The sequence below is a fragment of the Labrus bergylta genome, chromosome 16 (assembly GCF_963930695.1).
Source record: "Labrus bergylta chromosome 16, fLabBer1.1, whole genome shotgun sequence".
Lineage (NCBI taxonomy): Eukaryota > Metazoa > Chordata > Actinopteri > Labriformes > Labridae > Labrus > Labrus bergylta.
Window position 1 is genome coordinate 20,779,891 of NC_089210.1, and position 27,072 is coordinate 20,806,962.

General features: G+C 42.9%; 3 protein-coding genes across 3 annotated transcripts; all 3 read right to left on the reverse strand.

Annotated features, from left to right (window-relative positions):
• Positions 1 to 3,351: 3,351 nt before the first annotated feature.
• On the reverse strand, positions 3,352 to 10,087 carry LOC109985889 (meteorin-like protein). The gene is made up of 4 exons (XM_020636316.2): positions 8,057 to 10,087; positions 7,147 to 7,559; positions 5,337 to 5,396; positions 3,352 to 4,226 (listed from the first exon to the last, which is right to left on the reverse strand). Exons 1-4 carry the CDS (start codon positions 8,140 to 8,142, stop codon positions 3,889 to 3,891), a joined length of 897 nt encoding a protein of 298 aa, XP_020491972.1. The 5' UTR covers positions 8,143 to 10,087; the 3' UTR covers positions 3,352 to 3,888.
• A 718-nt stretch (positions 10,088 to 10,805) lies between these two features.
• Positions 10,806 to 13,537, reverse strand: cbx8a (chromobox homolog 8a (Pc class homolog, Drosophila)). Its single transcript, XM_020636257.3, has 5 exons — positions 13,273 to 13,537; positions 13,109 to 13,152; positions 12,651 to 12,716; positions 12,153 to 12,219; positions 10,806 to 11,802 (listed from the first exon to the last, which is right to left on the reverse strand). Exons 1-5 carry the CDS (start codon positions 13,339 to 13,341, stop codon positions 10,939 to 10,941), a joined length of 1,110 nt encoding a protein of 369 aa, XP_020491913.1. The 5' UTR covers positions 13,342 to 13,537; the 3' UTR covers positions 10,806 to 10,938.
• A 5,216-nt stretch (positions 13,538 to 18,753) lies between these two features.
• Positions 18,754 to 27,047, reverse strand: cbx4 (chromobox homolog 4 (Pc class homolog, Drosophila)). Its single transcript, XM_020636255.3, has 5 exons — positions 26,721 to 27,047; positions 26,572 to 26,615; positions 25,756 to 25,821; positions 23,758 to 23,824; positions 18,754 to 21,952 (listed from the first exon to the last, which is right to left on the reverse strand). The coding sequence occupies exons 1-5, from the start codon at positions 26,787 to 26,789 to the stop codon at positions 20,555 to 20,557; spliced, it is 1,644 nt and encodes a 547-aa protein (XP_020491911.2). The 5' UTR covers positions 26,790 to 27,047; the 3' UTR covers positions 18,754 to 20,554.
• Positions 27,048 to 27,072: the final 25 nt, after the last annotated feature.

Genomic DNA, 27,072 nt, shown 5'->3' on the forward strand with positions numbered 1-27,072 from the left:
TCATGATAAATAATCTTGTGTGTAGATAACGTCCCTTTTTATATTCTATTAAGGTAACAAAGAAGAAAAGTGTTGTTATCTAGCGATACCTAAATACATTATTATTATTTTCTAAATAAATATTGACGTTTCTCTTCAAGATACATCATTTAATATAACTTTTCCTGCCTAGTTTAGAGGAATAAATTCTGTTTTGTTTCACTGCTTTGTTTTGACCTCTTATAGTCATTTGTCAAAACTTTAGGGGAACCAACCAGGTGCAGCAGGTGCATAAGCGACACCATTGATACAAATGAAAATAGACCTTACCTTTTGGAGTGAGAGGAAGATTTATAATAGAGCTGAAGCTAAAATTCAATTACTTCAGATTCTCAACCACAAATGCTGCACACTTGTAAAAGGAGACCAAATGGCAACCTTTTCAGATCCAGGAGAGTCCTCTGCCTCAGCATTGTGTTGGTGCTACCCTGGGCCTGCTCTCTATAGCCGCAGCACTGAATGCCTGCTCGGCTCTGGAGGGTATCATGCTGTTTCCATATTGTACACCCAGGCCTCCCCGCAGCAGTAGCCCACATGGGAAAGCAGGCCAGGCGGTGGGATAAACCAATTACCCCCCAGTCTGGGTGGACTCCTGCCGGTGCACCATGCAGCGGCTCCAGGGCCGAGCCCTCCTGGCTTCGTTCCCCATGAGAGCCTGCTGGAATTCCCAGAGATGTGGATTGTGCTCACTCAAAAGCCTGCAGAGAGGCTATATTTTGCTTGGAAATTTGACATGGTGGCCCCCAGGGACAATACTGAGGGAGGAGACTTCAAACTGGGCTTCTGTCAGAAGAAGAAACGTTTTGCAAAGCTTGTTTTTTCTGTGAAATTTGTCAAAAGTAAATCTTTATTGCAACCTTTAACCATGTCTTACACGCAGGCACTTAAGGGTACACAAAGAAAAAGCTTTTTTGTAATAAATATCGATATTAAAGATTGAACTTAAAGTCACTGTGAGGAAGTTTTTAGCAGTTTGTGAAACAAAAAGTAAAAGTGATGCCTCTTTAGGAACTGTAGTGGAAAAATACTATCTGTCTGTTGTCTTTGTTTGACCTTAAAAGATTAGGATGTTCGTGCGTCATTTAGAACTTTACTATATGCAATAAAATACACAAAGACAGAAGACGTTGACTTGAGATCTTTCATTACCAACAGAAAAATCCACAACAGAACTCCAAAAGCAAACATTACCATCAATGACAATGTTGACTATTTTTATATATAGTAATTTCTCATGCCTGTGACCGCTGTAGGTGACGAGACAAATTACTGTTCCCTGAAGAAACAGCCTTTTGTTTCATTCTACATTGCAAATATTCATAAGGAGAGATATGTTTGCCTGTTTAAAGAAAGCAGAATGAAGTTTTCTATCAGATCTGTCAAAGGGATGAAGCATGGGTTATACTACTTCATTGAATCTACGCCTTAGCTTTGCCAGGGTGGCATACACCATCGTGAGCACTCCATAGTTGTGCACTTGTGTGTCCACAAAACTCTGCAAAACTCTGCCGACAAACGCTGGTCTGTGGTGCGATTTCGATGCTTGTTATATCGCCTCGTTCTCTGCTTGTACAGAAAAAAACATGGCGTCTGATGCCAGAAATGCTGCAAATGCAGGAAATATGATGCTACACAGAAGTCCAGCTTGAGGTTGTATTGTTTTGACATTTTTGAGGAGGTGCACATCAAGCTACATGCTTAGGCTTCTTTGTAGTCATAGGGCTACGGGGAACCTACAGTGTATGCAATGACACAAGACAAACTTTTCTCACAGGAGCTTTAAGATATCTTTGCATTTGTAAACTTTATAATTAATCTTTAAATTAGTAAGGCATGAAATACACTAGAGGCAGTATTGCAGGAACAGATAAAGGTTTTAATTGCTGAGATATATCGCCTGTTTATGGTTCTTTTTAGTGATGAAGTTTGAACTAAAATGAGAGTTAACACATGCATACAAAGAAGAGCCTGAGTGAGAAATCTGAGACATGACAAGAATAGAGCAGAAAACACAAACCCAGAGTATTCCCTGAGTGAGAGTTTAAGCAGGGATGGCCCCTCCTCTCGCCCCCTAAATTCATGAGCCCTGATGGTTTCTAGATGACAGCAGCCGTGACAATGGTCATTATGTCTGCCAGAGGCCTTGTCGCCGCGGGGTCATTGTGCGGGCCCCATTCAGCTCACAGTCATTTACACTTTCATTGGCAGCTATTTAGTCCTCATAAAAAGTTCAACACACCAATTTGTGAGCTCTGCTCAGCCAAGGAGAAGTGTGGAATAGGCTAAGAAAGCAGTTTCTTTAAAAGTCAATTAATTGTTCTCCTCTTCTGGGAGGGGCCGAGGGGGAGGATCCCCGAGCTTAAGGGGCCTCACATCTGTCCATTTGTCTTCCTGGGCTGTGATGCAGGGGCCACACCACGCAAAGGAAAACTCAGTCTTCTCAGAGATTTCACTGTTTTAGGGGATTTTGTATTTCATTTTATGGAAGGGATATCCTATTATCATAAGAATCTGATTCTGAGGAAAAGAGTGGCAGCAGAAGGAAACGGGCCAAAATAAGCTTGTAGGACATTTGAGCTCTGAATCCCATTCTCCTATAAAGAAACACATTATGCAGCATATGATGGGAAATAGGGGTGTGGGTCCATTTAAGGCTTTACAACAACGCCTATCAAGAAGACCACAGAGGGCAGCTAATGAAATTTAGATTTTTATGCACTCTTCATGAGCTCTGTTTTCTTCATCAGACGGCCACATGAACTGAACAGAGTCTCCATTAAAATAGAAATATATACCTGAACATTGTGATGGTTTTCAATGTAGTTTTATAGTGTTGCTTACACCAAAATACTTTTGATCTGTTGGCAAAGATTCTCTGTAAGAAAACACAATGTTTATATGCTATGATTTTTACAAGAATCATCTAAAAGTTAAAGGGTGAATGGAGATTAGGAAAATGTTCATAAGGTGGTACTTTTTTCTTGCAATAATGGGAAACTATGAATATTTAAAACATGACTCTTATGATGTAACAAGGAGCGTTGCAGATGTGATTGCATCTGTCATCAGAGCATTTTGCCTGAATTAAACCCATGTAGCCATTCATGCTTTAAAATAACATCAACCATACTGAATATTGAATGTATCTAAAGTCTGATATATATATATTACATGTTAATCACTTCCTAAATAGGAAGTGAAGTCAAACTCTCTCAGGATTTGTTGCTCTGTGTTCACATGGACGGGATGGCGCACAAGTATAGTGAAGCCTTCTGAGGATACATTTTTCATAATAAACCCAATAATACTTAATCTTGTGCAACATATTTTTATTTAAAGGGCATGTATAATGTACAAGACATAAATAGACAAAGCAGAGAGCACAGTGTAAACTTGAGCAAAGAGTCAGAATAAAGACTTCACCATCATATATTTACAAGCGTAATCACTTGGACAAACTGTTGATTGAGCCTCCCTCCGCAGTTCAAAGGGTCGTTCTCACACAGAGGCAGCAAAGTGAGCGGCGGTTGATGTGGTGGGAAGCACAAAGAGAGAGCAGAAACCCAACCCCTTCTCAGTCTCCCAGGACTGAGGGCAGTGATGGGAGGGGGGAGACAAAGGAGGGTCCTCAATGAGCCTCAGCGCAGGAGGCCCCGCTGTTTGCCCTGCTCTGCTCCCCTCAACCAGCTTCTTTCTTTAACCGCTGTTTCAAAAGCTGTGTCCCTGCTGGTGATTCTTGATGCCACCTTGCTGCCACATGACAAACATCAGAGGGGTCCCACGGTGCCAGCACAGGGGTGAGGGAGCCTGTGGACAAGTGCTCAGCGGTGCTAAAACAACCACACTTCCTCAGTCCAAAGGGAAGTCACAGGAATTCCGACGTGCCGCCCAGGCGGTCTGGTACACGGACAGGAAGTCTTTGTATCGCGGGGCACACCCTAACCAGGCTTCCCCAAAGTGTTCTGACCCTGTGAAGAGAAACTCCCCGTCCCCGGCCTTCACGTGGCACTGCAGCCGCGTGTGGATCTGTCCGCGCCAAATAGGGACTAATGGAGATGATTCCGAGTCAGACAGTTCCTGCTCAAACACTCCACTGCGCTGCCGGTACACCCGGGCTGCTGACACCTCCACCAAAGAGGTCTGACGTTCAGAGTGGTGGGAGACGTTCTTGATGGAGCCTCGGACCACTGCAACAACAAAGACTGGAGTCATGTCTTGAAAGTGCAAAAAAACATTCAGGAAGATTTCTGTTTACAACAAAGCGGATCAAACTTATCTCCTCAACTTTGAATGGACTTCCCAAGTGCGGGGATTGAGACACAGAAATTAAGCCCAGTTGACTTCCTAAGCTCCTGTCATATTAAAGCAGAAGTCAACCCAGTGTGCAGTTTCAGCCCACACCTGGTCGACCCTCACCAACTGACCAGAACAAAAGTTTAAAAAAATGTATCTCAGTATATTTTCCTGGCTATGATGGAAGATCCTGAATTTAATAACAAACAGTAATATCAAAAACTATTAAGAAGGTTCTCAACGGGTACATCTTCAGGACCCACCTCCAAATCCTTCATAAAAAACACTGATGCAAATTTCAATAATTTTCCAACCAATCAGATTCATTTAATGAAAAGTGCAGTATGAACCTCAGAGGGAACAAATCAAACATGCTCACAGACTTTTTGACACTTCTTTTCCAGGCACACATTTGCAACCCACTGAAACCAGCTCCACGACCCACCAATCAATCACTCAATCTTTATTTGTAAAGCACCAATTCATAACAAATGTTATCTTGAAAGAAACTTTACAAAAGGCAGATGAAGGCCGTACTCTTCGCTATATTATAAAGAAAGTACTGATGGTAATCAGAATTTCCTTAAACCATTTGTCACCCAAGTTGAGATGACTTATCTAGAGAACATTATTTTACTCATCATTTTTAAAGAGAACCTTCAATTATAATCACAAAGATCTTTGTTTTGCTCTCTTTAGCGGCAATGAGCAAGAATTACGGGTCTGTTTTTAAGACCTCACTTGACCTGACTTCTAAGAGATCCACACAGTGTTTCCTGTCCTTCAGTTGTCTAGTATCCCTGGGTGCATTCAATAGCAATACAATAGGTTTGTCCAATCCAGTAACAAGTTGCGTCATGTTTTCACACTTGTACCATTTATTTAGTTGCTCTCTAATATATCTCAGTAGGGATTTAAAATGTGCTCTCTCATTGTTTTTATTGAGTTAATATGATAGCGCAGAGCTTAGGTTTGTAAATGATAACTATACACAAAGTACCCACCGAAGTCACTGTTACAGATGGCCATGAGGAGTTCAGTATCATTGCAGGGTCGGCATGAAGCTGTGGGAAGAGAAAAGAAGCACAGATTGTTAAAATACACTTTAGGGAAATTTATAACAAAAAAAAAAACAGAATCTAATCATTTCAGCAGCTATACATTTGACATTTTCCTACATTTCTTCAACCATAGCCAGTCTCTATTAAACCATGACCCAAACTGACACTTTTGCACTAATGGGTGTCACCTCTCCTCCTAACCACTGACCTAAAATCTGGCTCCATTCACATCGAGGAGTTAAGAAACCAAGGTTAAAATGAAGGAATGCTGCCCCTTTGAGTCCTCTACCCATCACATCAAACGAGCCCTCGCTCGACTTGACCCCCATGTTTGACTTCTTTTGTATCTACCTAATTGAATGACCCTGTGCCAACGCTGGATACCGCAGGAGTCAAATTCTTCTGCCAGTCTGGCAATGCAGAAAAGATGAACCAGCAGATGTCTATTATAGACACAGGATGACATCAGCGCACTGGGAGAGGCCCGCACACATGGATAAATGCTAATAAACAGACACACACAATGTGAAGGCATCTGTGGAATCTTTAAAGTATTTGCAGACTCGATTCAGACCCCTCGGCCTGTTGCCCTTCAGCCGCCCTGAGGTCTGCTCTGCCCTCGCTGCTTTGTCCCCCGATGGAAACCAGACAGCCAGACAAAACACAAGAACTGACCAGCAGCTGCATTCTCCACTCAACATGATCACAGTCAGCCATTGACAATCCACAGATTTTTCTCCCCAGTAGGCCTGGTTTCTCCCTTGCTCAGTGGCAATTAATGCAAGCTAATGCATATCTTAAAAATGGTATTTGAAGTTTTAATGCCAGCCTTTGTAGAAGGTTTTTAATGCTACACTGAGAGGAACTCTCACTTCCTGTCAGTCTTGGTGACCCCTGTGGACAAAGCAATATCATTAATCTCTTTCTAACTATCTTGTCCTGACCTTTAAGAAGGGTTTCTGTCAAAATCTCATCCTACTAAAATGTTAATATGCAGTTTATTTCTTCATTAGACGGTGACAGCAGCAGCTACATGTTTTAAAATAATCTTCTCGCTGATGGTTTCACTTTTGTATGTCATAAAGAGGCATTCATTTTCATTCAAGTCTGTTTCCCAACCAGCTAAAACTTGATTTAAATAACTGCTTATACGTATGATATAAAACAGAAAGTGCACCTTTAGTTCTGTAAAAAGAAAATACCTTTTTATGTTGTTTTTTGTTCCTTCTCAATTCGGATACATATCCTTAATTATCATCTAATCTAAACCTTCCTAGATTACTAGAATTAATACCTACAATAATGAAATAATGAATAACTATAAAGCCTTTTATTGGTGGAAAAACTTACAAGTTATTGGATTGGATTGATACTGATAGCGACATCTGTATGGATATCGGTATCAGTGTCAGTATTAGAACAGCTCTAGTATAGCTATTCTTTCCTTTCGGTGACCATGCATTAATAGGTGACGTTGATCTGTAATAAATGCTTGATTGTTAGAAAGTTAATTTGGTCACTGGAAAGGCCTTCTCTTAAAAATAAGACTTCATAATGAATTCCTATTAAAGAGAGTTTCACAACCTGGCAACCCTGAAGTTGATCTGTAAAATTTAATTAATTTACGATGAATGCAGTTTTACAAATTCACTACAAAACCCACGAGGCTAATCAATAAAACACTGGTACAAAATGTCTAATGTAATGCCCTTCTGTTGGACTTCTGAACCTCAGAGAGACCGGGTCTACTCACTGTGAAGCGCGCCCAGGCCCAGGTTGTTTGCAGCACTTCTGTTACCCAGCAGCTCATATCTGAAGCCCATCATGCGTCTGCTCCAGGCTCCATCCTTCTGCGGACTGGACTGGAGGTAGAGAGCGGGCCTGTGAGGACCATCAGCCCGGAAACAGAACACCTGCCTCTGCTGCTCGGGCCTCCCGCCGTCCGTCACCAGCAGCTCCAGCTCCCCGGAGCGCTCGATGAAGACGCTGGCTCCGCGGAAGGAGGGAGACGGTTTGATGCAGACGGTGGTGCGCCGGGCGGTGGACAGGTTGGGCTCCAGGACCACACGGAGAGCCTGGCCCGGGTAAACCCACCTCACAGAGCCCTCTGTGCAGCGCAACCGAACCTGGAGCACGATCCTGGAGTCCACTGCAGCTGCAAAACCACTGGAAAAACACAGGTAGACTGTTCATGATTTAACAATAAGAGAGAGGTTTGCAAAATTCAAATTGGCCTATTGAGTGTGAATACCACTGACTTTATATTGTTAACTGATCACTGATCAGCTTTAAAGATCAGTTCTAAAGCCAATAAGAAGGAAAACTGTGTGGAAGATGCCATTTTTTTTTTTCAGAATATTTTCTATAATTGTTTAAACTGGTCTTATTGTTTCTCCCATGTTAGAAGTTATAACGTAATTACATTTGTCATCAAGTTTGCATTTAAGGTCCTAAATTAATTTAAAATGGATCATCTCTACAGATATTTTTGCAAAATCGAGTTTCCATAACATCCAAGTCAAATTCTTAACAGTAAAACAAGAACACGATTTATCAATGAAATTAAAATCAGTGTTCGATTTTAAACGACCAATTAGCACATCAATATTCAATTTAAAATTATCAGCACATCAATATCCAATTTACTAACTTAAGTTCCTTACCTGCCGGTCCAGTTGCACAGATCAGCAGCACAGAGCCTCAGCGGAACCCCCAACATGTACATGAAAATAATCACATTCGGCAACATCTCACCCACAAAGAAAGAAACACGCAGACAGGAGAGGACGACGGTGCATGGTGTGCAAGTTTGTCTGCGTTAGAGAGAGAGTGTGCAGGAGCGCTCTGCTGCACAGCTATATTGCCCCCCCCCCCTCTCTCTCTCTCTATCTCTCTCTCTCATTAGGACTGATCCAGTTGTTGTGGGCTGCCCGCCTCTGCAGCCCTTTTTGTCTCTGCTCTCTGGAGACAGTCGGTATAAAGCCTGCAGCCATCTGTTAACACTTCTTTCATCCTCTTTTCAAACACTGTCCGTGGTCAATTACTTTTGTTCAATCGGCCTTTTAATTAGGTTTATCTTCTTCACCTCTTAACTGAATCTCCTCTCAAGAAAACTGAAAATATATCATGAGAAAAAAATATAAAATGTCCCTTTAATTGTACCTCTCGTCCTCGTCATAGCTCGTCATAAGTTATAGCCTAACTCTCTCTTGTAACAAGAATATTTTCAAAGCAGGTCAACTGGAAAAAAACAAAAAAAACTATATTGAAACATAAATGTATTCTTTCCCTAACTTTAGCTCCACCTAGTGGTGGGCTTCTGCAGCGCACCATCCCCACATCTGGAGGACAAAACGCAGTCTACTTGAGGTGTTCACGGCCCGAACTTAAAAAAAAAAAAAAAAAACCCAGTAGGGGCAACCTGTAACTCAACAGCATCTTATATAGCGCACGAAACTGGAATGCGTGACCAGCTTTCACTAATGATTAATCCACTGTGGATGTTTCACCTCATTTCAACCTGCAGGGGTCTTTGTGTGCCGGGGGGGGAAAAAAAGAACAACTTGGCACCGTTTCAAGGTGTTTGCTGATGGCGACATCTTGTGGAGGTTGCAGACTCTGAGGACTGAAAGAGCAGCTTCTCTCCCTGCTGATATTCAGGCCCTCATGCAGAACCAGACCACAGGGGTAAGGTGCCTGATGCCTTTGCGTAAATTACGCTCATATGGAGAGTTCGGCCTGATGTTGTCTCAGCTGCAGGGGACACTTTCGCTGCTCAGGTCAATGAATCTTAAAGTTCTGGCGAGATTTTAATACAGATGCGCCACCAAAGCTATAAAGGAGGAATCATATTCACAAAAACATTTGAAAGAATTAATCCAAAATCAGCTATATGTTGTCTAAGAGGCCATGTTGCAATCTTTGGTTGATTGATCTTCCAGCAAAAGACAGAAATAAAATGTCGCTCCACTAACAACTCCAAATTGAGAAATGACCTTGTAAGCAATCTGACATTAAATTGGTGTGAGTCGTCCTCCGTTTAAAATGATGCCAGAGATCAGACGTCCTCTCAGGAGTACCGGGCGGTCACATTGGGTGCTGTGTCCCAGACAGACAAAGCAAAGTCACATGAATGGAGGCTTTGTGCGTGGATGAAGTGGCCTCTTATCGGCGCAGTGCAGCCGGGATCCTTCATGCGCTGCTGGAAGGCCTGTAGCGGAGCGAGGTGATGCAGAATGAGCTGTCAGAAAAAAACGAACGTCTCTATGGGCAAAATCACGGCCTCTGCGTTATCTGCTGCGCGTCACAGAGTGAGGGAAAAAAACTAATTATAATAAACCTACGTTCACTCAACTGGAAACGCGGGGTCACAGTTTGAGAAACACGTTTTTCATCGTTTCAGATAATGGCAGTAAGTCAACACTGTTTCAAATATTTAACTCTGTTTTAAATGAAAACCGACTCGTTCCTGGACTCGCTGTCAGCTTAAGGGCCTAACTCACCCTTTGAGCTCTTTCCGTCTCTAATGTGATCAGTCTGAGGTTATTCTAATAATAATAATTATCATCATGACGATGATGATGAAACGAAATCCTTCTAAGGTGTCGTAAAGATGACACATCTTCTTTCAGATGAAATATAGTCCATGAGCTTTTTAGCTCTAAAGAAATATACAATGAACAATTCAAAGGAAATCATTCAACCTGTATTCAGGGCCTCTTTGAATCCAAGCAGTGAGGTCACAGGAGCAGTGTGTGAAGATGTGCTGCTGTAAGTCTTTATTAACAAACCTCCAGATACAAGATAACAATAGAAACATTTTCTTGGGTGGTGTTTATTTCTGTTCTCCAAATCCGTGTTAGAATATTTCATACAAACATTATAAACTCCACAAGGAGGAATTATCAGCAAATTTTAGCCACTAAAAAAATGTAAAGCCTTTATAAAAATGACTAATTTTACGGCCTAATGCAGCGCTTTGGGACAGAGCTGTAGACAAGTTTAGACGTGTTCTTTTACGCATGGAGCATTTATTTAAATTCTTTAAAGATGGAGTTGGAGTACATTTTCCCACAATGGATTGATTCTATGGCATGATCCTGCAGTATACAGCAGACTAATTTTAAAATCATAAACTTCAGTTTTGGCACGTTTTCACCTCCATGCCAAAAGCTCTAGAATCTTCTGTGGCTCTTTTATAGAAAGATGAAAAACATGACTTTGGACAAGATTACAAAGTGACAAACTTTACAAAGTGGAGCAGTGTCATAATTTGTAGCGCACTTAAAAGACTGGCAACCACAAAAAACGACAAGCATGTTTATGATGAAGTTGTATAAGACAGAGAAAAAACATCCTTTTATGGATTTATAATCATAAAACAGAAGTGACGTAAACAGCGACAAACAGACGTTAAACTCATAATTTCATGTTTAATATTCTCAGCAGCGTCTTATATATCTGTATGTACATGTTTGACAGTCACATAGAAAAAATAAAGTGTTACAGACTTGTTTGTTAGTTTCTTGATTAACAGATATGTTGCTCATCTCTTCCCCCTGAAGAAGCCTTTGTCCGTGCTGCTCTCCCTCACCGTCACTGTCAGGAAGTTCATGGTCACGTCTGTCACCGTCACACTGTCCAAGCTGCTGAAACTGGGGGTCCAGGACGAGGCTGGGCGCGTGGACGGGTCGTGGCTGCTGGAGACGTCAGGCTGTTCCCGGGGCGGACATAACTCCCTCACCTGGTGGTGTCTCTGCTGTTCTGAAGAGGAGTGATTCGGCTTTTTCGGAGGAGGGACAAAACAACTAGTCCTGTGTACCCTCTGCTGGCTCGTGCGCACATCTGGCCTGTACGCGCAGCTGTACGACAGTCCCGCGTGCCTCTGCTCGCTGCTGGATTTGGGTGTTATTGTTGTCTTCTCCTGAAACCTCTTGGTCAGCTGCATTAGGCTGTGATCTGACGTCTCCCCTTGGTGATGATGATGATGATGATGAGGATGGTGTAATCGGCGGGAAAGTTTGGAGAAGCCACGAGACCCCGGCTCCTCCAGAGGCCTGCTCAATTTGACATCCGGCTCCCCTGACCCGTCTTCTTCATCATCATCCTCATCGTATTCCAAATGCGGTTTCGGTTTGCGTCCTCTCTTTTTTGGGGCCCGTCCGGGTTCCTGGACTAACAGGGAAGCAGCAGGAGCCGGTTTGGGCCTCGTCTCCGGCTCCGGGAGCCGCACGTACACACTCTCCCCTCTGTTTACCGCGCTCGGTGGGAAGATTGTAGGAACCACGGCGCGTAAACCCTCCCGGGCCCTCGGTGTTATGACAGGCTCCGGGATGGGATAGGCAACCTGGATCCCTCTTGAGGCCTCTCCTCTGAACTCATACGCCTTTTCTTTGGCTTTGGCCTTGGCCTGAGGACAGAGAACACACGTCTGTGAGAGGAGGTTAAATATAGAAGGGTTCAAATGTAACCGAAGCTGGTGATCTGTTTGGTTTCAAAACACACATAAAAACGCATTTGTCTGGCACATTAAGAAGACATATTAAACATTTAAATTGTAGATCCACTGAGAACAACAAACAGTAAATGACAGATGTTCCTCTAGTTTCTATCAAAGTGTGAGTCACAATCAAACCGTTTAAAATATGGTGGCCGTATCTCTGTCATATGATGGAAAGTATTCATCCTCTGCACCTCTACTGAAAGGCGAGAAAAGGAAATGCAAATCAGAAGAATGCGCGTGCAAAAACATTCACCCACCTTTAAGAGGAAAGTCTCGGGTTTGGGTCCTCTCTTCTTCGGCCCGAACAGCTCCCTTTCGCGCTCCCTAAGGAAGAACACGCTTTACTTAAATTCTTTACAAAACATCAACAAATAATTGTTTTCATTTATTCATAACGAGATCGAAAATATGAATTCCCAACGGGCCAAACTCTACAATTTGAGTTATATTTTTCCCATTTCTGCAACATTTAAATTAAGAACACTTCAAATAAAATTGAATGATTTGCGTCTGAATAAAACAGATGTCTTATTTGCCAAAGGAAATGGCTTCACACTTTGCTACTATAAGAACTGAATGCGGAAAACTTTCGCTCCTCCGACACTTTTTAGAACTTGTTTTACGAAAACAAACGATGGACTGACTCATTCCTGGGCTGTTTGTCTAATTATCGAACACTTTCTCGTTGCACTAAGTGCGCGGAGATCGCCTCGTTTCCACATATGAGGCCTACTGCTGCGCTGTCAAACCCTCACCTCTCATCGAAGGCAGCGAAGAGTCGTGCGTCCAGAATGTTTTCCTCTGGCTCCCAGGTGCTGTACCTGCGTCACGACAGCGGAGAGAAGGTCTATTAGTGTCCGCACAGATAGCGGATCACGGGTCAGGGCGCACAACACGTGCGCTGTAACACTTTTATCAGCGGCAATCTCGCTGCGTGCTGCTGTAATTACAGACTACGTAGCGGACATTGACGCATGGGGAAACCCAGTCATTGCTAAAGCTAGTGGACTTGAATGCATGCAATCAGGCTGACGCTCGCACATAGACTGCTCTGTGGCGGTGCAAATGGTAAAGCAGAGGTCCAGTTAACGACACAAAGAAGGAATATGATTACAAATAATCCAAAAGCAGAAGAAACGAGTGTGAGGCGGTGCAGTTGTACGAGTGGCCAGGATGGAGCGCTGTCCTTCACAGCCTCGGATATTTTACTCACTTCTGAGACCAGCCCTTCCATTTCACGAGATATTCCCAGCGACCCTGCAAAATAGATCCGTAACACATCCACGTTATCAAAGGTTTTGCCAGTCGGCCTTGCACAAACACATTGTTGCGTAATAGGTGGGGACACAGCTTGAGGGTAAAAAAAGCAGTGAATACCCGTCTGATTCGCCGTTTAATGATGGACTCTGCTGCGAAGACGCTCTCACCAACAGCCGAGAGCTCCATGATTCAGCATGCACCCCCGCTTATTTCTGTCTCTTTTATTATTTTTGGCTTTCCCCGTGTCCTCTTCGGGTTGTTTTAATTCCGCACATCCCATAATACGCAATCTGGAGAGGACGTCATCACGTCTTTTTCTGTTGCCAGGCACCGCAGTCGGTAGGACGGATCGCCGTGGTGCACATTGGCTCAGTTGTTGCTACGTGCTCTGGGTTTGTGAGCGGAGGAGGAGGAGTCCCCGCTGCTGCTCTGGCTGCTGTACAGGAATGTCTGGCACAGGGAGACAGGCAGAGTCAGAGGCTCCCGGAGCGGATCCACGGACCCCCCCTGAGATCCCCGAGGGGTCCACAGAGTCCGAAAAAGGAAAAAAAAAAAGTTTAATTTAAACAGCATTAAAGTAATTAACCACAACACACAGGAGAATGTCAGTTTGAAGAAAAGCACACTGCCTACATCCTCACACAGCCATGAAACGGATGTGAATAAAAGTCTTTACACGTAAAATCACGAATAATTCGTCAATCAAATGTTAAGTAAAATCACAAATAGACTTCACTGTATAAAAAAGAACAAATAGACAGTATAAATGGTTAGATACCTGTCGGGTTTGAGGTAAAACCTTCGCACGGCTGGTCCTCCGGACGCTCACGGATTTTGATCTATTAAAGTTCATTAATTCTATATTTTTGTTTCTGTTCGTCAGAATCTTCTACAACAGATTCCCATGCAGGTTCAGTCGATACATGATCGCCATGTGGAATATTAATGCACAAAGGGTACCATGAGCGTTTCAGCTTTGTAGAGCCACCTACAACCGAATTTTTACGCATGAACATTTTGCGCACGCTGCGCCAATTAAAGCGGAATCTCCTGACGTCTGATGTCAGTTCTTAAGAGAGTGGATTGAGAATAAATGAAGAATACTTTTAGTGTTTCGATCCTTGCGATAATATAAAAGATTTTTTTCCTTCTTTGCTCTGAAAAATGATTGTCTGGAAACTGTTTGACAAATGTTGTGATTTTATTTATAAGACAAACAAAAAGACATTTAAAGCAAAATGTCTAAAACGAACGCTCTCATATCAAATATTACACTTCTATACAAACAATCGAATATTAAGATCATTTTGAAGCACAGTTTTTATTCATAGGGGATGAACAGTATTACTGAAGTCCTGGACAGTTAATGACATTCTTAAAGCATTGACATGAGATTTTTAAAAAGTGCACTGGACTTCACCCTGCAGGACTCACATTTTAAATTAGTCAGTATTTAGATTACATGTTTAAATATGAGGAGCTCTGTGTCAGTCCACACAAAACTAAGAACCAAATAAGTATTTAATTTAATAATATTTGGTGCACTTATAGAAGGAAAAAATTCTTCATTTAATTAAATGTAATCATCATCTTTGTTCATTCCTTTCTTCATTGATTTGTGTGATTAATTTATTAACCATAATTGCTGGGTTGAATTTCCACAAATGTCAACATTATCATCATTATTATTACCATCATTATTTTTGTTATTATTATTATTTCATTTTTTATTTTTGTATAATTATTCCTGTCCGGTATTAACCTTTAAAAAAGAGAGAAATATCTGTGATATTTAAACTGAACACGTTTATATTTCTGCAGTAAGTCTGGATTAATATATAAATAATAATAAAATGATTATTAATCCTCGGGAGTCAGGCTTTTTAAAGAATTAACTGAACAGTTTATTTTATTTTGAAAAATACGCGTAAATATTTGTTTTACACAAAAAGCTTTCATTTCCGCTGCTTGTCATTTTCTGTACATTTTTGGTGCATTTTTCCACAGTCCCCAACTTACAATTTAAAAATATAAATAAAAACATTTTCTATTCCAAACGATGATTTTTATCCCATATGTTTAACAGAGAAGAGAAACGTCATCAGTATGATCTCCACGAGGTCTTCTACCTGTCACAGCCTCGAGGCCATCATCCTCATCCTCCTGTCAGGCTGAGCTGAGCGGAAGGACAAATAGATCCCAGTCTCAATATAAATTCAATTCTTTGAAATGCTCTCAACAAACTCAGTAAAATAATGGAAATACATCTTCTTAATTATCTTCATTTTGTAAGATTCCAACTCTTTCATTTTTACCCACAGGGTTTAATTTAAAATGAGCACAAACACGCGTGACACCTGCGCAGAACAAGAGTTTTTACTCTCCTCAAACAATAATTTAGAGCTTCCAGTCCCAGCTTCAGTTTTCTGACCCCAAAGAGTTTGTTTGAACTGTTCGAGGAACAAAATGTAAAAGCACGCATCATGTGGCCACTGAGGCGATTTGAAAATATCTTTAACAGGTAACAGGCGACATGACGACACAAACCCTCCAATGATTAGATCATAATCCACTATGAATTATTTTAATATCAGATAAATCATTCTATATCTGTTCTTCTTCCTTTATAGACCTCTTTATTGCAATCTGAAATTCATTTATATTTGAGCGATTGTGCACATTGAATGACAGTCACAAAGCCAACAGGGTTTTAATTGATGTGGGTTTTAATTTTAATTGTATAAATGAGATGTTGGATCATTTTGTTTGCGTAAAATGAAATGGCATCAGCAGCAGAAGCAGAAGGCGGTAAATCCTCCTGAAGCGCAGCAGCGTCTCTGAATCCTCGATCCTGTGACACACTGTGACTTCTATTCTCATTAATCAGCTGATTCCTGCTCTGCTGTCTGTCTGATGAAACTCTCCCCGCGTTGCAGCAGACAAAGGCGGGCGCGCCGCGGACAAAAGATGCGTTGTGGCTTTCGTCGAAATATGAACCACCATTTTGATAGTCATAGCCTGTAGACCGACATTTCCTGTTGGTGCTAGAATGGCTCTATAGCCTGCACGGTTCGCGCTCAGAAGGCAGCAGCTTCACACAGACTGAAGCTGCTGCTGCGGTTGTTCTCCATATTTGGCTGCGAGCCGATGAAAAAGTGTGCAAGGAGCCGAAATGGCGTCAGGCGCACATGAATAAACAGAGCATGGCTCTGTGAGAACATAACTGCCTCTCTGGTTTCTGGGCAACTGCCGCAGCTCGGCTCTCTGCGCGCTGTCCTACTTACCGGGCGACATTTTCTGCACAAGGTGGATCAGACAGAAAAAAAATAATAACCTCAAGCTTGAAAGTGTGAAGCCGTGTGGTTCCCGAGCTGCAGCTTTGAAATAGAAATCATCCTTTACGCACGGAGCAGCGCCTCTTATCTCTCACGTAACTATTTTAGTTTTTAGGTTAGATCTTTTTGTGTTGAACCGCTCATACAAAAAAATGTTCTTACAAAGATCCTCTGCTGGTTTTTACTTTATTGAATGTATTTGGTATGAAAAAAAAACACCAACTCAGCACAATTTATTTAATGGAAGAACCCATACCAATGTATGATCAAGTGTTATTGAATTTTATTTTCTATAGCAACAGGCCTCCTTGAAGCAGGACACACACACACACACACACACACACACACACACACACACACACACACACACAAATGCACTCACGGAACCGTCTGTGCACACTGCTGCTGCTACTGTGCACGATGATAAAGAGGGAATGTGAAACATCACACTTAGTCTATAAATATGTCCCCCCACTCAACGATGTTTCGGTTTCTTACTGGTGCATGACTGACTGACTGACTGACTGACTGACTGCCGACTGACTGACTGACTGACTGACTGAGACACATAGTTGGTTCAAAGCCAAGATGAAAAGGCCCGGAGAGAGAGAGAGGCTTCATGCAGAGATGTGCGAGCTGTGCGGTTTGAAATTCCGCTCTTATCACCCGATAGTCAACTGAGTTTCTCGGCATAAGACGTGCGTCTTTGTGGAGTTAAACGATCCTCTGTGGGCCTGAGAAGTACATTTTTTGTCATAGTTCTGCCCCTTTATACACTCAAATTGGTTTGCCCATGCAACAATAGAAACATTTTCTTTAGTCTTCATTTTGTAACGCATTGTATGAATGAAGAGTTTTATTTGGGCGATATTAGATTTTGAAGTTATTACTTCATCGCTCACCTCCAAGACGAGATCCCAGAGAAGTAGAGGAGAGGGAATGTGTGGTTTTTCTGAGTGACAGTTAGTTTGTATGTCGGAAATAGATCGAATAAGGGCCTCGTATCACCATGTTCCTCTTGTGGCACATAGACTCCAGATTTAAGATCTGAAAAGGCATCACGCGTTGTCGGCCTCGAGATTGGAGACCGATTCTAGTTTTACGCGCTTTTAAGACAGAAACCCGCAGAGGTCACTCTCACACGAACATTGTAACTTAAACTAAGATCAGAGAGAATGGTTTGTACTTCAAAAAGTCTATAGACACACAGGAGAACTAATTCATCTGATCAAACTAGAATGAGAATTTATTATTTAAACAATTGAGTGACAAAGCAGCCGTGTATCTACACTTGAACACTTTTTACGCTGAAGGATTTATCTTTTTTTTTTAAAATCCTTGTAGAGGTTTCTCTGTGTCTGCATTCTTTGCATCAGGCGAGTCCACAAAAAGATACCAAACACACACACATGCATATATGCACGCACGCACACACACAAACACACATTCCTTGGCCCTTCTGTCATTCAAAACATTCATCGGTCCGTCTCTCTATCGGCCTCAGATTCCAGCAAAACCATCCCTGTCTGTATTTTCAGAGCACATTCATGATCCTCCTACATTCTGAAAGAGGCCTGAACAACATTTTTTTCATTAAAGGTCAGCATACAGAAATCATTCCCAAAGCTGAGCTGTGCACAATTGTGTATCTGTGTCCCTCTAGATATGTTTTTTTTTCCATGTATGATAATGTAGGGAGAAGTGCTGAGTCATTATGACACAGCCCCAGTGTATTAAACCTGTTGCAGGCATTTAAATGACCTATTAAAGATGCTATCCACATTTTGTTGAACTCTACACACACACACACTCTCTCTCCTCATGGCTGAATATTTATCCTCCATGAACTCTTGCTTCTTGATAAAATCTAAGAATTACAGAATCCCTCCCCTGCCCTCCTCCAGTCATGTTGTGTGTTTACATTCCTGCTCGGGGTCAGAGCTGCAGCAGAAAAATAATGCATGTGTAAAGTTTTAATAATACAAGTGGCCGGTTGAGTTATGCAATACAGAGGGCCCTTTGTGCAGGAGCGATTGTGATTATGCAACTCGATCTGTTTTTCTATTCATGTTTCACAACCATGTTTCGCGTGTTTATTGTTCTGTTCTTTCTCCGAGTGAGCACAAAGGCTTTCGGAACAACAATAAGACGTAAATATTTAACTGAAAAAGCTCCACATGACGATGACACATTTTGGAGGTGAAGTGTTAATAAATCAGAAAAAAAACCCGCCCACCAAATATCAAACGCAACATGTCAGGGATTAAGTTCTGTTTCTTTATTGTGAAACATACCATCCGATAAGCTGTACCAACAGCAAAGGAGGCCATCAAGTCGTGGTAGAACAAACTTTGTAACAATCGTTTTGACTCTGAACCAAGTGCAACAAACAAACAAACAAACAAACAAAGCAAAAGAGACCAAAGAGAAGCAAACATACAAAAAAGAGAAATGGAATCACTTGCAGCTTCAGATAACTTAATGTTAAGATTTCAAGCAAGGATATTAACGTCAATAAATACACTCTTCATTTTTTTTTTATTCTCAGAGCATCTCAGCATTCGTACTGGCTTTTGCATTAATTGTGCATTGAAGGCAATTTAGACTCAAATGTTAGGTTACATCCAACAGCTTTGACATTTGAAGTTTCAGCAGCATAATGGAAACAGTGCACAAAACCAGCCTTACATTAAATCTGCATAATCAACGACCCTGCTAGCTTTTTCTACAGCAAGTAGTAGTACCTTGTTTTTGTTTTTATCATATAATTCAAAAACAAGGTGAGATGAGCGATGGTAATCTGCATGACATTATAGGAGACAAGCAAGTGTTTCTAAAGATAACAAATGTGGTTATAAATCAAAAACCCTAATTATGGTTAGAATCAATACGTAGCGCTAACAGGACGTTTGATAAATGACACTATTTCTAAACAGTAATGGATCTCTTCGGAGGAGGGTGTCACATTTTATATCATAGATTTGCTGAAGGTGAAATGTGCAATATAACCACAGACCGGGCTGCTACTGCATGTTCGATTGGCTCTGATGCATCTCAATGGCAAACAAAAACCCTGGGACATATTTCAACTTCAGCTGTCAGTGTGTTTACTATGTACTCAGACACACCTTTTTAAATGTACATGTGATGTGGTTGGATAATATTGTGTTATATAAGCCCAGAATTAAACATGCAACAAAATACAACAAGTCAGTCTGAGGGTCTGTCTTCAAAATAATGTTGAAATAAGACTTTAAGCTGAGATGAAAGGAAAAACAAAAATTCTTCAAGGAAATTAGGCTATTCATTTGTATGCTCATGTCAGAATCTAATTTTTTTTACCTGTAAATCAGAATATGACACATGCTTCTGTAAGCTTAAATCAACAAATATCCAGACATCCTCCCACCAAGCAATCTTAAAATGTTAGCAGCACAGAGCTTTAGATTCATTAGTTAGCTTGCTAGCAAAAACACAATCCGTCCGTCTGTCTTCAGGTTCTCTCCCTCATCTACTCCCTCACAACATGTCCCATTCCCTGTCATGGTTCACCGTGAAACTCGTTCAAATTTGGACACTGGCTCTTAAAATGCTGTCCAAAAAAAAAAACATGTTTTTTTTTCTACAAGTGATGACACAAAGCAAAGAATAAAAATGTTCTTTAAGTGCTTTCAATTTGATCTTTGATCACCATATACACAACGTCTTCCTCTCTAAGTTCTATCAGGACCAAAATAAGTGATTATTTATACAAAATATGTATAAACCTTCATACATCTCAGGTTATTAGTTTGGTACTGGTATAAAACCACAGACGACTTTTTTTTAAGTGGAATACCTCCACCTGAAAGCATTCGCTCAAATCCTCGAGGGCACTTTCTTGGCTACAACGTCACAGAGGAGTTACAGTATAAAACATTTTAAGAAACATATTCAATTTGATGATAAATTATAAATTTCCACATATACAAAATTTTGATTTTTTTTCTTTTTTTTAACATATGTACATATAAACAAGATCATCCAATTGGTCGCTGGTAGTCCAACTTTTGACAAGACGTTCCTCAGAAAGAAACATATTCCTTGAAGGTGACGGTGAGACTGTTTGTGGTGATGTCAGTGATTATGATATTTCCCATGAAAGGGGAGGGTTTTTTAACGGGTGCTTCTTTAGATTTCTCTGTGGGTTCATGTGTTTCTTCCGACACAGGAGTCGTGTTTTCCACAACAGGCTCAGGCTCCGGCTGTCTCTCCGGCTCTGCCTGCTTCTTAGTCTTTGGGCAGCTGAGATCCATCGGCTCCTCTTGGCTGCCGGAGTCTAAAGCCTCATATGTACGCGTGCCGCTGTGACGCGGGCCACTACAGTGGAGGTCCATCGGCGAGTCCTGAGGCGGCGCGACCACGGTGCTGGGAACGCTGAAGCTTCTGGAAGTCAGGTAGCTTTTACAAACACTCCTGTCGTCCGTGGTATCCGATATCTTTCTCTTGCGATCGTTGGGAAACGAAGGGATCCGGATCTGATCATTGTCTGTCGGGGTCGGGATGTTGGTGTCAACAACCCAAGACGTTGGAGGCGGGCTTGCGGTCAGCTGAAGGGGTAAATCTTCGGGTAAATCAGCCTGACCACGAGCCACCTCCGTGTTGTATTCCTCGGCTGTGCTCGGCGACGGTTTGGAGAAATGCCTGTCTTTCGGGGAACACTTGATGGGATGTTCTGCGGCGGGTGGCGAGCTGCCGTTACAGATCTCTTTGGGGATAATGTTCTCCGGGTACGCCACCATTTTGGTTGTGTGTGCTGGATTGTTCTCCGACGGTTTGGTGTTCTGGGGTTTCTCTACGCTCGACGATTCCCCGTGTTTACCCTTTGCTCCGTGAACCTTGTTGCTGTCCATGTATTTGCTCATGACGATAACAATACGTCCATTCTTGTTTTTGTTCTTGATTATCTTCATTTTGCTGCTGACCGCGTTAGGCAGCGTTGCGTCTTTAGGATTGGGTTTAAGGGCGTGTTCGCTCTCAGCGTCTTTCACGGCTGGTTTCCTCACCTCCAGCTCTTTGACTTTGCTCAAGCAGCCGGTGTCTTTGTCCCGGACCCATTTCTGCTGCAGGGCCAGCGGCAGGTTCCAGCCAGGATTTGCAGGTTTACTTGCAGGTTCCTGAACTTTGACCACCTCTTTGAGCCTAGAAGCCTGAGCGTCGTACATGTTGAGGTCGGGCTCGTAGTGGTGGTGCTTCTTGCTGTTGAGCTGGTAGATGAACTTCTTCTTGCCGTTATGGAGCTGGTCTGCCGGGACCTCCTGGCTGCTGGGCTGGTACTGATGATGCTTCTTGCTGTTCAGCTGGTAGTGCTGAGGCTGGGGGCGCTGGACCTGGACGGGATCTGACTTGAGGCCGCCTTCTGGATCCTGAGATGATTCTTCAAAACCTGCAGGGATGCTGGACCTTCTGGCAAACGAAGGTACCTTGAAGACAAAGACAAGAAAAATAGGTTAAAACTTCATGTTGTTTTACTAATCTGCGACCGTCTATTTGAGAATGTAAGTCAAGAAAAGAAGAGAAGACTTGAGAATTCTGTGATCAGTCTAAAAACTTTCCTTCAGCTTTTAAGTTTTTGTACTTCTACCAAGGCGTCATAAGAGACATATAAGTAGAAGAATGGTCAAAAATTAAAAACAACAGAGCTGGAAGTATCCTTAGCTGTTTTCTGGAGCAGGTCTCTAGTTCCAAAAAAAACAGACCCAACATTTCAGACCCAACCTCTTCAAATTATGTGTTTTACTCTCTGCCAGTCAAATGACAACATCTTGTTTTTTGACATTATGAACTCTTACTTCACACATACGAGCTGCATGTGTGAAAGAAAGCAGCTGAACTTTTCCTGCCAGCTTCTAGCAAAGAACTGCAAGAAGTCAGGGTGAGCGGATGTGTGAACGCAGCAGATAATATTCAGCAAAGTTCATCACAAGAAGTGGTTGATGATGTTTCAATCCTGCGACCCTTGGTAACCATAGTGATCTCTGTGCACGTAAAGAAACTGCTTCATTAGGTTTTCTGTCCACCTGTTTGTTCTTTTCCACTGTTTTTGTTGATATCGTGAATACTTCAAGCTACATGCTTTATTGATATCAAGACAAAAAGACTCATCTTAGTATTGGACTCTGTTGCTTCATCATGCCCTGCCTCCAGAGACCCCCCTCCTATCCAACAGGGATAGTCTTCTGCTGTGAGGTGAATGTGTGGAAAAACTAACTCAGGAAAATTTCAGGGGAAGAAGTTTTCTAGAAAATTACTGGAGTGCATCTGTGAAAACGGCTCCACACTTGGCTAAACTCCTCCAGAGCCGCATGAGCAATTACACAACTGTTTGCCCGGACTAAGCATTACAAGAACAATGTGGGTAAAGTGGCACACAAAGTGCTGATGCAAAAACACTCCCATCGAATGCACAGAAAAGTACAATTTACATAATCTGAAGCCTATCAGAGATCAGCTAAACCACCCAACCAGTGCTCAGCTTGTGACCTCCTCCCTCCCACCATGTTGTCCCCTCCCCCCTCCTCCTGTACAGGCTGACCCCTGCGGGCCGTCAGGAGGGCACTGCAGCGGAACGCTCAAGACGCTTCGGCTGTGACCTCAGGTCAGAGAAGTGCCACCAGACATGTCACGCTTTATCCCTGATTTCTGGCCACGTGTGACTCCGGCAGAGTGGTACACCTCTTAAGGAGTGACAGTGCATAGCAATCAGCTCACAGTCTCTCAAAATATATAATCACATTTGGCTTGGAATCAGTCCGGTAAAGGCCCTTAGCTGAAATAGTCAGAGCATGACAAGAGTGCTACTTTCAACCCTTCTATTTCTGTCTCAGGAAACATGTGCAACCAGTGAAATAAAAGAAATCATTCTCCTGCAGCAGGTTCACTTGGGTGCAAAAAAAGACCCCTCCTCTATCAAAAAGTAGAAAGAACCATGTTTCGCTTATGAAGCTATTTAGCATACAGAAATAATCAACATGCAGATCAGATGAGTTCACTCGAGCGGCGCTTACGTAACCTAAGGCAACGCACTCGGCTCCATGATGAAAGTGGACAGAAATCCATCTTTGCTTCTCTACAGCTCTCTTAATGGAATCTATTTCCACCACAAGCTCAGAGAGACACCTGACAGGACCCTTCACATTCTGGAGCCTCACAGAGTGACACCGACACATCAGCACAGCATGAATATTTTTGTCTGTGTTGAGTAGTGGAGCATGAAGATGATAATTACCTGCAGCAAAAGATGTTTCGGTTTTGGCCCCCGTTTACGATATCCCATCAGCTGCTCCTGCCTCTCTCTGTGAAGACAAAAGATTATTACATTCTGGCACCATGTTTATCTTCTTTTTTATAACGCTGACAAACCTTTAGTACCAATCTATATCAAGTAAGAAATAACAGGTTTGAAATTCAGAATAATCCTTCATCTTCCAACTATTCAAGGTCAAAAGTGGAATTTTGATTTGGAGGCCTAATGAATGCCCACATGTGACCCTGCTGCAAAGCATTATGGTCCTTATTTGCATAGCTTTCCATGGTAATCGGCCCATTTCATATTCTCATTATCCCGGAGAAATTCAATTAAGGCTACAGCAAGGGAGAGGCTCTCCTTGTCTTTCAAACATCCTCCCTCCTTCAGCATGCCCTTCCTCTTCCTACATTCACTCTCTAATTAGGGTCATGAGGTAGAGATGATGGGGGATAATAACAACAATGTGGGGTACTTCAGGGAAACACGCTGCTGCTTACTACCATTGAGTATTGTCCGGGACGTCGGCTACAATCTGAAAATGTAGAGCGATATATTTTGGACTTAAATGGAACATCTCCTGGAGCTGTTGTTATTTAAGGAGGAGGAGGAAGCAAACATGGTACTGTACTTGTCCTGAATAGAGCAGAGGCTGGGCTGCCAGTGAAATATTGCTCCCTGATATAAACCTTGACTCATCATTGGCTCATAAATAACCAGCGGTGGGTGAAGGCCGACTGCAGGCAGGTTTCCCCGGGCATGCGTTAAACCCAGCCTATTGTCGGTCCCCTAGCTTCAGATGTTTAAAACTATCAGAGCTGCCAGAAAATTTGCCACAACAAACAGTGGACATTTTTAATGCCATAATGTGTGCGATTTCAAACAGCGTCCGACGGGGTGACCCCTATTCACAGCAGATTTGGCAATTACAGCCTCCCTTGTCGGATCCCCTCCCCCATCCTCTGGGAGCAGAGAGGAATCCACACACACAGCGCGCAGAGGCAACACTCCATGACCGTCAGCGGAGAGCCAGGCACACACACACACACACACAAACACATATACACACATAGTTAGGCAGGCAGGCTAAGGGGGAATATGAGAGCAGTACACTGGAAAACGTTGGGAGAGCTCTGCGTGTCAATATGCCTTTTCAGAAATGCAAATTCCTTTCCCCGGCCATCGTGTCTTTACCGAGTCTCATGAGCGGCCCAATGGCCCACTGAGAATGTGTGCCTCAAAGGCCTCATGGGTGCTGCAAGTGCACACGCCACAGGGCTGAAATGACAGCAGCATTTGTATTCATTAACATCTCACCCTCTAACACTGACATCTACATGTTACTGATTATTTTGCAGGCTTCTTTTTTGGCCTTTCTTATGACCTACAATGGAAAACGGTGGATGATTTATCCATCCAAATTCACCCAATCCATTTCCACAACATTAAAGGCAGCAGCTCAGCCTCCGCACAAACCAAAACAATCCCCGAAATGCAAACACTCTCATCAACACCTGTCCTGTTAAACCTCGAAAGATGCAAATCAGCTTTTACAGTTAAACAAATACTGTATGTGTAGGTCAATCCAAATGTGGAGCATTTCTTTTCTAAATCTACTGCTCCATCATGCAGCTGCTATCCAGACAAGGCAGCTACTTCAGCTCCTTCTGAGAAAGTGGGTCAAACCATGACATAAGCAGAATCATGTCATATAGTGAGAATTTGCAGCTCACGACATGCTTCTGTGCATGTTTCTATATTTCCAGTCGCTCTCCTTTAGCGTGATTAATAAGGGCCTCTCACTACCACATCCCCAGCCTGTTCCCCACACCACACAGTCCTTTGAGGGGGGGGGGGGGGGGAGAGATCAGTGGTAGAGTTACTGGAGCGCCCCTCCTCCCATGCCCTTATATGGTCATGGCTGAACTGGAGGCTGCATGCATGCGTGCGGGCCTCGTCCGAAGTCCACATCTCCCTCACCTGTGTTGAAACGCGACGAGGAGACGCGGGTCAAGGATGTTTTCCTCTGGTTCCCATGTGTTGTATCTGCAGAGAGGAGCAAACAAATGTCTGTCAGGGAGATGGCACAGGGCCCTGTCCCACACACACACACACACACACACACACACACACACACACACACACACACACACACACACACACACACACACACACACACACACACACACACACACACACACACACACACACACACACACACACAGTGCACAGGTAATGCATGCCTCCACTTTCATCTCAAAATATTTGTCCATGTAGATTTTTCCTCTTCAGGATGAACTTGCGGCGACATGAATAACAAGTGAATGTCACTTTCCCGGGGAAGACATGCAACATAGCTGTCAAATAAAAACTGTCAGTGCTTGCTCTGCAAACGGTCCTACAGCACCAACATACAGTCGGCCATTTTAGCAGCACTGTCTCGTAAATTCGCTGGCAGAGCAGAAATAATTAAAACGGGATTACATGGCTGTGCCTTCCCCCTTCCCTCGCATAAATTAGTGAAGGCATCCACGGATACTCTGAAACACATACCGACCGCGCTCTCCCAGTTTACACTGACACACGCGCACACACACACACACACACACACACACACACACACACACACACACACACACACACTGACAAACACACACTCTCTCTCTTCCATAAACACACACTGTTCTTGCACGCCCTTCATGAATAACATTTCCAAGTAATATCGATTGATGTTATTGCAGAATTTTGCTTTTTTTTCATTGCACGGTTGAACCATGAAATATAATTCTGACTTACTTTGGGGACCAGCCTCGCCACTTGACCAGGTACTCAATCTTGCCCTGTGATGGGGGGAGAAAAAAAAAATTGGTAAGGAGCATGTCACACGCAATATTTCAACAGCCGGAGCGATTCTTGCACTCAGTTTCCCCCTCCCGCTCTGTTACCTTGCGGATGCGCTTCTTTTCGATGCCCTCCACCGCAAAGACGTGCTCTCCGGCGGCAGGGAGCTCCATTCTCGCCGGATTCCGATCGGGAGTCAGAGAAATGTTGGCTATGCACCCGTCGATATGCTTTCCGTTCGGTGCGTGCTGTGCGCGCTTGGTAGTTTTCCAGTTGTATCCAAAATCCAACAGTATTCCCTCCACCTCTCCTCCTCGCTCGCTCTAGCTCTCGCTCTCACCCTCTCCCTCTCTCTCTTTTGCACACTCCCCCGTCCTGGCTCTGAGCATATAGAGATATTCACAGTAGTGCGGCGCGAGCAGCTCTTTTCGTGCACTAGCTTCAGCTCGGTTCGTG

Bases quoted from the DNA above. Each gene is read 5' to 3' on its own strand.
- LOC109985889 (XM_020636316.2), bottom strand. From the start codon at position 8,142: ATGTTGCCGAATGTGATTATTTTCATGTACATGTTGGGGGTTCCGCTG. The intron at 7,560-8,056 runs GTAAGGAACTTA...GTGTTTTTCCAG, and splicing joins CTGTGCAACTGGACCGGCAG to TGGTTTTGCAGCTGCAGTGG. The intron at 4,227-5,336 runs GTGGGTACTTTG...TTGTTGTTGCAG, and splicing joins CATCTGTAACAGTGACTTCG to TGGTCCGAGGCTCCATCAAG.
- cbx8a (XM_020636257.3), bottom strand. From the start codon at position 13,341: ATGGAGCTCTCGGCTGTTGGTGAGAGCGTCTTCGCAGCAGAGTCCATC. The intron at 13,153-13,272 runs GTATTCACTGCT...TCTATTTTGCAG, and splicing joins TTAAACGGCGAATCAGACGG to GGTCGCTGGGAATATCTCGT. The intron at 12,717-13,108 runs GTGAGTAAAATA...GTCGTGACGCAG, and splicing joins TGGAAGGGCTGGTCTCAGAA to GTACAGCACCTGGGAGCCAG.
- cbx4 (XM_020636255.3), bottom strand. From the start codon at position 26,789: ATGGAGCTCCCTGCCGCCGGAGAGCACGTCTTTGCGGTGGAGGGCATC. The intron at 25,822-26,571 runs GTAAGTCAGAAT...TCCTCTCTGCAG, and splicing joins TGGCGAGGCTGGTCCCCAAA to ATACAACACATGGGAACCAG. The intron at 21,953-23,757 runs GTAATTATCATC...TTTGTCTTCAAG, and splicing joins CGAAACATCTTTTGCTGCAG to GTACCTTCGTTTGCCAGAAG.